Source organism: Aotus nancymaae, unplaced genomic scaffold, assembly GCF_030222135.1.
Source record: "Aotus nancymaae isolate 86718 unplaced genomic scaffold, 86718_ANA_hifiasm-v0.15.2.pri h1tg000016l, whole genome shotgun sequence".
NCBI classification, from domain to species: domain Eukaryota; kingdom Metazoa; phylum Chordata; class Mammalia; order Primates; family Aotidae; genus Aotus; species Aotus nancymaae.
Window position 1 is genome coordinate 21324100 of NW_026988428.1, and position 14920 is coordinate 21339019.

The following is a 14920-nucleotide window of genomic DNA, read 5'->3' on the forward strand; positions in this document are numbered from 1 at the left end:
AAGAAGGAATTAGAGGGTCCTATTTATTTATTCTTCCTTTTTTTATTTTTTTTTTTTGGTTTTGGTTTTGGTTTTTTGTTTTTTGTTTTTTTGAGATAGGGTGTTGCTTTCACCCAGGCTGGAGTGTAGTGGCATAATCATGGCTTGCTGCATTCTTGACCTCCTGGATCAAGTGATCCTTTCACCTCAGCCTCTCAAGTAACTGGGATTATAGGTGTGAGCCACCTTGCCTGGCCTCTTCCCACTTTTATCACCTCAACCTAGCATAGTGCTTAGAGTAAGTGCTTTTAAATGAATGAATGTTTATATAACTTATTAAAATTATGAAAATAATTTTAATGGTATAAAGAATGTACTATATTGGAAAAGGAAATGAAAGAAGTTCGGTAGAAAATAATCTATTTTAAAGTATGATACATTTTAGATGAAGATAGAACCTCCAAGTTGAAGCATTCAGTAAACATTTGTACCTACTAGGCTAGATTTCATAGAACAGATCAAAACAGTAGATAGAAATTTGAGACTTATTCATTATAATTATTAAAAAAAAATTTAGCCCAAAGGATGCTTATACCCTCAGGAAATGTTCAGATTTTTGAAAACAAGAATAATCAGAAAGGAAAAATAAAATCAAAATACTATTATGGGGTAAAACCAAATAATACATAGAGAAAGTTAATAAAATGTCTGCAATATTCCCACATTTTTTAGTTTAACCAACTTGTTATAAGTAGCCCATTTAAAAAAATACATACATACTTTCATTTTTAATTTTTATTTAAACTTGACATGTTTTGGATAATTTTATTTCCCAACATAGAAAGAACAGTTTTTATTAAGCAAAAATAAAAACATTTATTTTCGTTTTATCAGGGGTTGATATAGAAGCAGCTCGAAAGGAAGAAGAACGGATCATGCTTAGAGATGCCAGGCAGTGGCTAAATAGTGGTCATATAAATGATGTCCGGCATGCAAAATCTGGAGGTACAGCACTTCACGTTGCAGCTGCTAAAGGCTATACAGAAGTTTTAAAGTAAGTATTGTTTTTTACAGAGTTGTTTTTCTACTTCGGTTTGTCGTCTTTATTTGTTGTTCCTTTTCTTAAAATACCTACAAACGTTAATTTGAAGCAACATAAAAGAGTTCTTTAATGCCTATTTTCAGGAAGAAAGAGGAAAACTACTTTGAATATGATTGCTTTTGTTCTAAAATTCTTTCAACTCTCTAGTTTTATTATTCCAGTAAGTTGAATTTAAATGTCAACTATTATCTGTTACCTTCCGGACTAATAAATCACTACAGAGAGTCATTTCGAGGTTCTAGATTGACTGACTGGTTCTGAGTCTAAAAACAATGTCATGTGAACATGTCAAATTTTGAGAGCTTGTTCCTGCAGAATATTTATTTACATGTAACTTATTTTAAGTACAGTTTTATTTTTTACTACATGAACACTGGAACTTAGTACTATTAGCACACTGTAAAATATTCAAACATAAGCAACTTTATAGGGCTATATATTGTTCAGCAAATATGCTTGGAACAAAGCTTCTTTATGTCACCATAATATTTTTACTTATGCAGTGCAATTGTTGGTAACTATATGAAGAAAATTATTCAATATATAAAATTATTCTTCTATCTATGTGAAGGAAGTAAGACTAGCACTTAGCAGAACCTGCTGCACCTTTTATTAATATATTGCTTCTAATTCATTTGAGCTTCTAATATCAATCTGTTTATTATCACTCATCAGCAAAAGCAGTAAAGAATATATAGGTCACCTATTCCTAAGTTTCTTCCTCTTGTGTGACAGAGCCTCAGGCAGTCCTCTCACCTTAGGCTCTCTACTAGCTGGGAGTACAAACGTGTGCCACCATACCAACTTAGTTTTTGTATATTTTGTACACAAGTTTCCACCATGGTGCCCAGGCTGATCTTGAATTCCTGGGCTCAAGTGATCCACCCACCTCAGCCTCCCAAAGTGTTGGGATTACAGGCGTGAGCCATCAATGCCCAGCCTCCTCTTTTCAATCTCTATTCAAATAACTTCAATAATTTAGGCCTTTTTCTAAGAATAGTATGGTAGTGTTGCCTTTTAATTAATTTCCTTGTCCATTTGTTTCTCTCTCATCCACAACTTTTCAAACAGGTTATGAAATGAATTTAGTGAGTTTCCAACATTTTTTTTTTTAAGAAGAAAATACTGGCTGGGTGCAGTGGCTCATGCCTGTAATCCCAGCACTTAGGGAGGCAGAGGCAGGTGGATCACGAGGTCAGGAGTTCAAGACTAGCCTGGACAAGATGGTGAAACCCCGTTTCTACTAGAAATACAAAAAATTAGCTGGGTGCGGTGACAGGCGCCTGTAATCCCAGTTACTTGGGAGGCTGAGGCAGGAGAATCTCTTGAATCTGGGCGGCAAAGCTTGCAGTGAGCCAAGATCATGCCACTGCACTCCAGCATGGGCAAAAGAGTAAGACTCCCTCTCAAAAAAAAAGAATAGAAAATATTAAAGAGTATTACTTATAGTAAAAGTAAGAATGTTTCTTAAAACACTTGTTTCTGTAAACATATATATGAGTACTAGATTATATTAAAAACCAATTAAAATAGGTTTCTGGACTGCTTCCAAATGATCTTTGTATTTAGGTTATCCAAGCTCCCAGAGTCCTTTATTAGTTCTTAGTGGGATCAGGATAAATTTTAAACTCCTCAACTGTCTTCCTTTTAAGCTAAGCTACCACTGTTGCCCCTAAAGTATGAATTGTGCCAGATATATATATATATTGAAGTTCTGTCATGATATCTTAATGCCTTCTCTTGTTTCTGTCTAGATGCCTTTATTCACCGTTTCTTCACCTTGGAGGCAAATTCTGGTCAATCCTTTGAATCAGTTAAAGGCCCTTAAGCATATGAAAAATAATTGCTCAACTTTATTCATAATTAAGTGCAAATAAAGCTACAATGAGTTGCCCTTTTACATCTGTCAAGTGGCAAAGATCAAAACATTTGGCACCCTGTTGGCAGGTTGTAGAGAAAAGGCACTTTTACTAGTAGAAATGATATTTGAGCAGATTCAATCAAAATAACGGTTATTCTTTAGTTCCCTAATTCTCCCTCTAGGAATTGTTTTTTACAGATGCTTTCACTCACATAGAAAGTAAGATATGTGCCAGCAGCATTGTTTATAATAGGAATAAGAGAATGGTTTAATAAATTATGGTATATGCTTTCACTGGAATATTCTGCAATAATTAAAACAAGAATGAGAAATCTTCTTGTTACAGAGAGAGAGAGCACTAGGATATATTATGAAATGTCAGAATCAAGGATCCAAGTATGTATTCATTGTAAAAAAAAAATTAAAATCGTATTTGCTAATATATGCATGAAATTGTTTTGTAAGGATCCTGTAAAAATTAATAGTATGGTTATTTTGGAGAAAGGCAAACTAGCTGGCTAAAGGTCAGCAGTGAGAGAGTGACTTGCCTATATATCCTTTTATTATTTTTTTCTTTAACTTTGTGAACTTATTACTTATGAAAGTTAATTAAAATGTTTATGAAATAAAATTAAATAGAAAAGATCTGTTTCAAATATAACCTTCTTCACACTTTCTCTCCCTCACAAACACACATAGCTCCTTTGAATTTGATTGTGATGCTTTTCAGTTTTGTACTCCTATTGCATGTCTATTCACAGAACCTATCCATGAGAGTTGGTTGTTGTTTCACTTCCATTAAAAGCTCCTTGAATATGGACACTGTCTTTTTTTATGTTGAAAAAATTTATCTATCTTTCTTTCCTCTCCACACAGATTTACAAGTACTTTAAAATTTTGCTCAGCCTATTTGACATTATTGTAGTTCATATTTCTTAATGGGGAACAGCATTTTTCTCTTATGTTCCTATATTGTTTCAGCCTCTTCTAATAAGGTTTATGATGATATATGTCAGTGGAGATATTTCTTTGGACTTATGTCTTTTAGCTTTTCTTTAGATCATGGCTCTTAAATGTTGGTCTGCAGGCAGGTGACAGGCAATGATAGGAGAATCATATGGAGGGCTTAAGAATAATAGATTAGTAGGGTCCATCTCCCCATATGCTGATTAATTGAGTAGTACTAGGGTGAGCTGGGGAATCTGTTTTTAAAAAACAAGCTCTTCAGATAGTTCTGTTATGGAAACAGGATTAGAAACAGCTGTATTAGATATTGTTACTAAATACGAGATTTGTTCTTAAATAAATGAAGGGGGATTATACATTAGCTGTCACTACCACCTCCTGTAGGTAAAAAGAAGGTCCTCAAGCTCAACATCTTGGAGAGTAAGGTAAAGGTTAACTAGATTTCATGAGTCGTATTTAGTGTTCGTTCGCCTGTTTGTGTGGGGCTATGCTATGTGCAGTTTATAGACCCATCCTTGCTCTCTGTGAGCTTAATGTCTAAGTAAAATAAAGGGTGTTGTCAATATGTAGTTAGAAGGGCATACTAACATAATTTATGTAATTCTTTGCATTTTATTAAAATGTGTTTCTGTTTTCTAGCTTGTTGATGATTGGAGTATCTGCTTTCTACTGCTCAGAAAAATAGATCCTTGGAATATGCTTTTTTGCTTTGTTTTGTTCCTAACAGTCAGATTGTCATTTTCTTTTGAAAATTTTCAGCTCCTGAATTGGAGGCAACAGAAAGATTATAAAACAAGTTTGATTTCAGTATATTTTTAAAAAACATTTAGCCTGAGATGATATATGAAAACCTGAAGATGATAGTTCCTGCAATAAATCAGTTTTGCATACAAATTGATTAATCAGTTTTTGGTTTTACATTGAAAAATTATGGGCTTTTCTGTGAAAATTTCACTTATAAGTCATATTCACAAGAAGTAATCGGTGTCATACCAAACCATAAAACTTAAGAGTCATTGGAAATTAATTAAAACTGTATTATTATGACAGTGACTCAAGCTCCTCTTTCTCTGAGTTTTTTCTGAGAATTACTTTGTATTTGCCATAGTTAATTCATTGAGTGGGAAGGATATGAATTCTGAAAATAAATTAATTGAAAATTCTAGTTAAATTGCATGGGTAGAAAGCTTTTGATCATGTTTCTTTATTTCTAGATTTTAATGATTGTCTAATTCACTATAATTTCTTTAGACTTTTAATACAGGCAGGATATGATGTTAATATTAAAGACTATGATGGCTGGACACCTCTTCATGCTGCAGCTCATTGGGGTAAAGAAGAAGCATGTCGAATTTTAGTGGACAATCTCTGTGATATGGAGATGGTCAACAAAGTGGTAGGCCTTTTAAAGTATTTTAATATTTTAACTTTTAGAAATATAGTTTTAGAAACTATATTTAGAAATGTAGTCTCAAAAAGTTATAAGGATTACACTATATAATTGAATTTTTATCAACTGTATAAAACATGTTTTCAGTCAACTGACTTAACTAATTAATGGTTTAAGTCTTTTCAGCTACCATATGAGGTAGTTCTGACTTCGTGCTGCAAAGAAGGAAGTATTACTTTTTAAGTAATCAGATTGCCATACATGTAGAGTAGATTTGGATACTTGAATTGGTACTATGTTCTTAGGAATTCAGAAGCTGAGAAAATATTACATTCCTATGTGAGTGTTTTCTGCCACCCCTCTGAGTTGGAACACATGTAGAAGAATGTTTCTCATTCTTTAGCTGATGGTGTTTTAGCTTGCTTAGAGTAGTTATCTAAGTGACATGAGTAATGAGGTCTTACGGCAGGTGAGGACAGTAAAAACTATGAAGTTTTATGCCAGAGGGGATCATTGAGATGCAACATCATCTTGTCTCCTAATTTAGCAGATGAGAAAACAGTTCAGTGAGGTAAATGATATACTTAATACCACAATTAGATAGAAAGAGGGAGGGAGAAAATGTCATACAAGTGTTTTTCACGAAATCATGAAAAGATTCAGATTATCAGGTTTCTTGTTAGACTACACTTTTCTCCTCTACTCCTTTTTAGATACGATCAGTCGGTAACTAGTCACCAGTATTCCTGTTAGTCTCTTCCCACTCTATGTTGGTAGATAATAAGTATCATGGAGAATTCCAAACATGTCTCCTCTAGTGAGTTTAATTACTCTTCCATAGAATGTTCCTTGTGTATTGCATTTCATAGGATAATATCATAGGTTATCTGGCAGACACTCATAAAATGATCTCATCTTTATTCAAAATAGGGCCATCTAATTCTTTTGCTGTTTTTGGAATAGAGTTCTAAATAATATATTTTCATTAACTGATTTAAAAATATATTTTATATAAGAAATATGAAGGCATGAAAATCATAGAAATTGGTAAAAGTCTTAAGGAAAGTCAAAAAATTGGGGGGAATGATTGGTTCGCACTTATATACAAATACAAAAATCTTTGGATTGAATTTCTAATTAAAACTTTTAGTAATTTGCTTTCTCTGTTTTCATTGTAATAGTTGTTTTGTTATCAGTATTAGAAGAAAAATAAATATTGATGCTGTTTAAGTAAAAGGCCAGCTAATTTTAGCTTTGCAAGTCATGTTGTCTCTCTTTTTATGTAGAAATTACCCTTCAGAAATTTTTTTTGAAAAAAATTAGCAGATAGCTGTTAGCCTCTGAACTCTGGTCTGCATTCCTGTTTCTCTCCCAAACAGTGACCCTTTACCACATTTCCATTCAGATGGGCAGTGCTGATAATTGATTTATTTAGTAACAGTAGCCTCCAGATAAGAACTAGATGAGAGAAGCTTATTAATTGAAATGGTTGGTTTCCAAAAAGGATTATTTCACTGCCAAGTTTAAACATAGTGTGTTTCCCCTACTGAATCAATATTCTAGTGAAACATACACAATATATAGTATGTATGAGAAAAATTATTTTATTTGCATCTGGCCTACAATCGTCTAATTTCTGTGCCATACAGTTTATCATTATTTTGCTCTCAGAGAAGGAGCAGATATAAAATTATTTTGCCTTATACCCATTTTTAAAAAATTACTATAATAGCAGCTTAGTTTCCTCATCCTTTATTTTTCAAGATACTAGTAAGTTATAAAAATGTAAATTTTATTTTTTATATTTTATATATCAAAATATTTTTCTTTTAAAAATCAAGATGTTAAAGACCATTTTTTATAGGGAGGTGCTACATAATATCTATAGCATTTTAAAGGCCTTTGTGCCATAAATATATCCAAATACAAGCATTTTTTTTCTTTTGAGAAGTTCTAAGACCTTGATTTTTAAAATTTTAATTTCATAACTTTGCATGTATGAATTAAACTTTTTTATTGTCTATATTTTAAAATAACATGTCATATATCATGTTCAATCAAAATAAATTACTTTGTCTTAATTATGTAAGCCTGCCTATGTGAATTTATACTGTGATTAGGGATTTCGGTCTCATTTCTTTAAATCATTTGCAAACTGTAATACATATTTACTGTGATTTAAATTCATTATTATAAGTTGCATGATACAGATTTTAAATATAAAGGGTTTTATTTGCTTTCCTTATTAAAAGAATTGCTTTGCTAGAATGTACCTAAATGTTGTTCTTTCTTTAAATATTGACTAGAATACTCTTCTGGTTGGAATTTCTCTTACTGAATTAATACAATGGTTAGCAGACAAATTTTTAGCTTAATATAACTCATTATAAAGATTTAAATGAGTAACAAAGCTATTTCTGCTATTAATGGACACAAGGATATTTTTTACCCTAATTCCATCTGAACTTATTTTTATTTTTGATAAAGACAAAATGACACACTAGAGTAGTAGAGACCTAAATTCTATTTTCACTTTCTGTTAATGACCTGTGTGACCTTGGGCAAATACCATGCATTCAGACTGAGTTTCTTCATCTGTACAGTGAGAATTGTTCTAATTCTTGTCCCGGCTAAGTTACTGGTTATTGTGAAGATGAAGAGATTGTACCTAAAAAAAAATTTGGTTAGAATAAGTGAGTAAAGAAAAATGAAGAGGCTATGAAGTTAGACTTACAATGTCTGTAGTGTGTCTGTGACTCTTAACAAATGAATTGGACTGATTTTTTTTAAGTATTTATTTATCTTTTAAGATAGGTCTCTTGATAGAGTTCTTAGGTTCTCATACCTCAGCATTGTGTCCTCCTTTTTTGCCTGGTTGCTTTGAGTGACACTGCTTATATACCATACTGTGTTTATACTCTTATCAGCGAAGCACAGTAGCCCTATGGTAGTTAAGAACCAAACGATATTTGTAACTTCACAACTGTTAGCTTTATAACTATGCTACAAATTGTTCAAGTTACTGAGTTAAGTTGGAGTGTGCTTTTTTTTGAAATTAGAAATTCTTATTTTATAGCCCATGTTTTACTCTAGTTTCTATTCTGCATCAGCTGCTGTTTGCAAAGTAGACTCATTTATCAAGGGAGAAAGTGAAAAGAAAAGTTAGTAGAGTGATCCAATTTCTTATTCTTAAAGAGGAGAATTCTTTGGTTATTAAAGTGACCCCATTGCATTTAACTGCTACAAAAATTTAATTACACCTCAAACATTTTCAAGGTGGGGTAGTTCATTCATGGAAGGGTTGATAATGTTTAAACTGATATTTAAAAAGAAGTCAGTGAATTATTTCCACACAACATAATCTAACACTATTTACATTAAAAGTATAGCATTATTAACAGTTTAAAAATCATTATATAAAGCATTTGATATGGCAAAACTAAAATTAGCATGCATTTCTAATTTAAAGGGCACCTTAAGTTTTGAGCCAGTTATTTGATTTCAGAACTATTTATTCTTCAGGAATTTAAATCTTGGCTTCTATTTCCCAAGATTGAAATGGGAGGGAAAGTTTGTTAAAACTAAAACTTTTTATCTTGGACTGAGTGGGAAAGGATAGATTGGCTCTTAAATTACTACTGGAAAGACTTTCTAGCAAGAAAAGGCAAGTATGATAAGTATTTTTGAATCTTGCAAATCTTAAATACACACTCACCTGTTTTGAAAAAGCAGTATTTTATATACTTTTAAGATATACTTCATAGGGCTGGGCACAGTGGCTCATACCTATAATGTCAGCACTTTGGGAGGTGAAGGTGGGTGGATCGCCTGAGCCCTGGAGTTGAAAACCAGCCTAGGCAACATGGTGAAACTTGATCTCTACAAAAAAATACAAAAACTAGTCTGGCATGAAGGTGTGTACCTGTGGTCCCAGCTCCTCAGGAGGCTGAAGGGATGATCACCTGAGCCCTAGGAGGTTGAGGCTGCAGTGAGCCACAATTGTGCCAGTGTACTCCAACCTTGGTGACAGAGTGAGATCCTGTCTCCAAATAAAAAGATAGCCTTTGTAAACAGTAACTTTTTTATCTTATTAACAAAGAGTGAGAAAACTAGCTCAGATATTGGCTAGCTTATAGTTTGTTTTATAGTGTTTGGAAATTAGCTCCTTTCTGAATACATGTTGACATCCTGATGTTGGTATAGAATCGAGGGTTGTTGTTTTTAAATGGAAAAATTAATGTTATTGTAGAAGCCATTATTATCTATCCATTCTGATGTTGTTATGAATATAGGAATACTGTTAAGAAATTTGAACTTTCTTTCAGAATTATATATTTTGTCACTAAAAACAAATTTTTCTCTGTGAAAGGATCATATACTGGATAACATATAAAGAAGACTTTATTCTAAATAATGAACTTTTAAGCATCCTGGAAACTTGTAACAGTAGGGCTACGATAAGGACTAATGCAGACAGCAGGAAAAATTATTAGTATGTTTAGTCAGCAGCTCTTTGAAATTTTCTCTTTCACAGTGAATTAAAACAGATTGACATATGTTCATCTGAACTAACTGTGGGTGGCCAAATGCTAAACAGCATATATATATGTTTTATTACTCTACCAAGAATTTAAGTTTTAGGAGATCATCAAAAAGAAACAGGCCTCAAAAGGTTAAATGACCCAGCAGTTTCACTCTTAGCTGTATATCAAAGAAAATGAAAACAGGTGTCCTCACAAAAACTTGTACATGAGTGCTCATAGCAGCATTATTCATCATAGACAAAAAGCAAATGCAAATGTTCACCTGATGGCTAGATTAGCAAAATGTATATATCATGCAATGGAATAATATTCATCAAAAGAAATGAAGTAATGATACATGCTATAACATGCATGAACCTTGAGAACATGTAGAGTGAAAGAAACCCATCACAAAGGACCATATATTGTATGATTCCATTTATATGAAATGTCTAGCACAGGCGCAGATCTATAAAGAAAGTAGATTAGTGGTTGCCTTGGACTAGATGCAGACAGTGACTACTAAAGGATATGTTCCTTCTTCTTAGGATGATAAAAACATTTTAAATTAATTATTGAGATAGTCGTACAACTCTGTGAATATCCATAAAACCATTGAATTGCACACTTTAAATGAGTAATTTGTATGGTATATGAATTATATCTCAATAAAGCTGCTACCAGAAAAAAAGGGAAGATATTCTCAGCTTCTGTCTCACGTACATTTTGTGTACATTTCCTTAGAGTTGTATGTGTTTACAGTAGTTATGATATCAATTATAACCTCTGTAAAAAATGTTATCAACTTCTTTATATAAAATTGTACAGAATTACTGAAGGCATTTTATGATTGATTGACTTTTGACCATTGCCACCCTCCTCCCCCTTGTTTCCTACCTAGGGCCAAACAGCCTTTGATGTAGCAGATGAAGACATTTTAGGATATTTAGAAGAGTTGCAAAAGAAACAAAATCTGGTATGTTTGATGACTCTCTAAAAATTGCCTATATTACTTAATTATCTTAATAACTTTGAGTTTGAGACAGTTACAGAAGTACTCTTGTGATGTTTTGTACTTTTTGGTTTTAAGTTATCCTTAAGTTTCACTAAATGATAGTACTTATGTGTATATGAATGAATACTTAGATGTATATGTCCTCAAGAATAATATGTTTTTATAATTTCATTAGAGAGTTTTACTTAAAAGATGGAGTCTATAAAATCTCATATATCCAATAGCAGGTCCTAGATAAGCAAGGAGTTATATCACTAAGAAGCAGTTTTTTAAGTAAAATATTCTCAGCCATCTTAAGTGGTTAGTGGATCTCAACTTTTTCAGTAAAGTTGGAGGGTTGTAAAAATCCATCTTAGCCCTGCATGGAGCTTTTTAATTGTCTAGTCCATTTCATTCTTTATCCAAGCCCTTTCCTTTTCAGATAAAACAAAAAATATTTTATTTATTTTTTTGTTTTGTCTTATTTAATGTCTGAAAAACTACTGTTATTATTTTAAACTCTTAATAATATTATTTTAATAGTTTTCTTATTTACCTTTGCATAACTTTGTACAAAGCTCCATAGTGAAAAACGGGATAAGAAATCTCCACTAATTGAATCTACAGCAAATATGGACAATAATCAGTCACAGAAGACCTTTAAAAAGTGAGTAAAATAGTCAAGTACGTTTGTTACTGTTATGAATGAATTGGCCTAATAGCCACAGTCATGATTACTGTGGATCTGGGAAGAATGAATGTATTTTAACCTTTTGTGTTTATATTCATTCGAACATTGTTTTCCTTTAACAGCAAAGAGACATTGATTATTGAACCAGAGAAAAATGCATCCCGTATTGAATCTCTGGAACAAGAAAAGGTTGATGAAGAAGAAGAAGGAAAGAAAGATGAGTCTAGCTGCTCTAGTGAAGAAGACGAGGAAGATGACTCAGAATCAGAAGCTGAAACAGGTAAAATTGAAGGATAAATGCAATTTTCATTGAATTTTGTTGCAGTGTAAAATAAGACAAGATCAGACTTAATTTTTAAATTTTTCAGACTGATTTGCTACTTGTTTAGATACTGCCAAACTAATTATCTTTCAGTGAATGCTAGCAACTTGCATATAGTTGTAAATTTATTATTCTCTAATTATCTGGAGGCTGTTCACCTCTATCTTTTGCCCGACCTATATTTAAAGACGTTGCAGAGACTTCTAAGACTCCCTTAAGTACGTATAGGTTGTGAATGGGTTCTCAGCAATTCAGAAATGCTCCTGTTGCTTCTGATGTCCAGATATCCAGGAATCTGGTCACAGCAGCATCCCAAATTTTCCCTAAGAATAATAAAGTAGGAATGGAGTAAAAACTTTCCCGTGAGGGTATCGGGGAATTTGCCTTGTTTTGAGAAATTTTAAAGATACAGAAAAGTATAATATAATAAACATTCATATTCCAACAACCTAGACTTAAGACTTTAACAGCTGTGACATTTAATCATATTTACTTCAATTTTTTAAATAAAGTTAAAATAGTATTGTCTTTTTTAGCCACCAACCCTAGTATGCTTCCCTTTCCTTCCTTCCCAAAGGCAATCACTATCATGAGTTTTTTCCGTAATCTTCTAGCTCATTTGTATACTCTTACATCTGTGCATTCATAAGTAATATTTAACAATTATAGGCCAGGTGCTGTGACTTACACCTGTAATCCCAGCACTTTGGGAGGCTGAGGTGGGTGGATCACGAGGTCAAGAGATTGAGACCATCCTGGCCAACCTGGTGAAACCTGTCTCTACTAAAAATACAAAAATTAGATGGGTGTAGTGGTATGCACCTGTAGTACCAGTTACTTGGGAGGCTAAGGCAGGAGAATCACTTGAACTTGGGAGGCAGAGGTTGCAGGGACCCAAGATCGTGCCACTGCACTCCAGCCTGGCAACAAAGCGAGACTCCATCTCAAAAAAAAAAAAAATTATAATATTGTTTTGTGTTTTTTAATACGGTAGGAATTGTTACACATCTTGGTTTTTTCACTGAAAAGTTCGTTTTTTATATTTGTCCATAAATCTATTTTTTAACTTCATCTGCATAATTTATTTTTTAGCTATTGTATAGTATTCTATTAAATATATCTGTTTCTCTTCCAAGGCACATTTGCCTTATTCTCAAAATCCTGGGTTCAAGCGATCCTCCCTCCTCAGCTTCTCCAGTAGCTGGGACAACAGGCACATGTCACCACACACACCTAGTTACCTAGTTTTATTTTTATTTTTTATAGGGTTAACTATTTTGCTGAGGCTAGTCTTGAATTCCTGTCCTCAAACTATCCTCCTACCTTGACCTCCCAAAGTGCCAGGATTACAGGCATGAGCCACCATGCTCAACCTATAGCCTAAAGTTATTATTATGCAGTTAATCTCCTCCCCGGGAGACATTACTTAGCTCTCAGTCTGTAGTCAAGTATATCATTACAAACTGAACTATGTACACAAGAAAGCCTAGACTTGCACTCAGATCTCCTAACTTAAATTTCAAGTCTTTTACTACTTATGTTGTAGAATTCAAGAACTAGAAGTCCAGGTATCTCTTTCAAAGATTTCTAGGTTTTTGCTAACTAAATTTTCTCTTCATTGGCCCTTGTTTGTATACAATTCACTGTTCAGTGTTAGACACCAAGGAACTACTTAAAACAAACAAGAGACCTTAGGCCAGTTTAACCACTAACTAGCAAATCTTCTGATATCTTTTAGTTGAATTTCTTTGATTATAAAATGAGAAAACTCGGGCTGTACGACCTGGATAGTTTTCTTAAAACTCTAGTATTCTATTAAATATAACTAATTACCATCAAGTTGCATTGTATTTGTTCCAGTTTGGAATTGAAACATACTAATTACTGTCCACTCAGTTTCTCACTGAGCTAACTTTAAATGTTCCTCTGAAGCATTGTACTATGATAATTTTGTTCTTCCTGTTGCTAGTGGTCGGTTGTGCCAGGAAAATTTGACTCTGCCTTAAGAAGTAATCCATGTAAACTCTGTGTGATTCCTTTCCTCTCACTCTTTTAATATTAGCTAGGCTTTATCATACTTTATTTGGCAAGCTTGAGAAAGTAGCCATTTCCCTGTAGAGCTACAGCTTAATTTGACAATTTGTAAACCATGTATTCTTTCTACTTTTTGTAAGGTTATTCCTTGGGAAACTATTTGAAGTAAAATAACTATTTTGTGGAATTTTGCAAAACAAATTATTTGCCAAAACAATTTTCTTCAGTGTTCTTTCTCTTTTCATAAAGCAGATAAAATGCAATCATAAGTTTTAATTACATTTCAAACAATTTACAAATGTGAAAGGTAGTTGAGAAAATGAGAAAGAGAAGTACATTGTGCTTTTAGGTTTTTTTTTCTCTAGGACTTTTTTGTTCTTTATTGAAATCAAATTGATAGAAAGACTACAACAATCTTAATAATGTTTACAAAATAAGTTGGAAGGTGGGGCTGGGTGTTGTGGTTCACGCTAGTAATCTCAGCACTTTGGGAGGCCAAGTCTGGAGGATAGCTTAAGCTCATGAGTTTGAGACCAGCCTGGGCAACGTGGTGAAGCTCCAGCTCTACAAAAAATACAAAAATTATTAGACTTGGTGGCACACACCTGTAGTCCCAGCTACTCAAGAGTCTGAAGTAGGAGGATCACTTGAGGCGGGTAACAGGCTTCAGTGAGCCGAGATCATGCCACTGCACCCCAGCCTGAGCAACAGAACAAGACCCTGTCCAAAGTAAATAAATAAGTTGGATGGTGGTACATGGGGTTTATCTTATTTATTATTTATATCTCCTACTAGACTGTAAGTGAAGGTATTTTGTCTTCTCATTGCCTAATATATACCTAGTACCTAGCACACTACTTGAAGAATGGGGACACTTATTTGTTGATTGATTCTCTACATAGTTAGGTGGAATATTTCCCAAGAAGATGATATTGTGCCCATTTAACTTTAGACTTTTTAGGAGTGTGAAGACATACTCTTTGGGACATTTAACCATACTGTTTGACCGGAATGTGAGGTAATTATTGACAAAAGCACTTTTAGATTTCCTTGATTAA

At 33.2% G+C, this 14920-nt stretch overlaps 1 protein-coding gene across 9 annotated transcripts in view; it reads left to right on the top strand.

Annotated features, from left to right (window-relative positions):
* The window catches only part of PPP1R12A (protein phosphatase 1 regulatory subunit 12A), a 150825-nt gene that overhangs the window by 89762 nt on the left and 46143 nt on the right, over positions 1-14920 (top strand). For all 9 annotated transcript variants that reach the window (XM_012442037.2, XM_012442042.2, XM_012442038.2 and 6 more), the window contains exons 4-8: positions 874-1033; positions 5160-5304; positions 10723-10797; positions 11394-11482; positions 11629-11786. In XM_012442037.2, coding sequence (XP_012297460.1) covers positions 874-1033; positions 5160-5304; positions 10723-10797; positions 11394-11482; positions 11629-11786 — 627 coding nt within the window. The remainder of the gene's footprint in view (positions 1-873; positions 1034-5159; positions 5305-10722; positions 10798-11393; positions 11483-11628; positions 11787-14920) is intronic.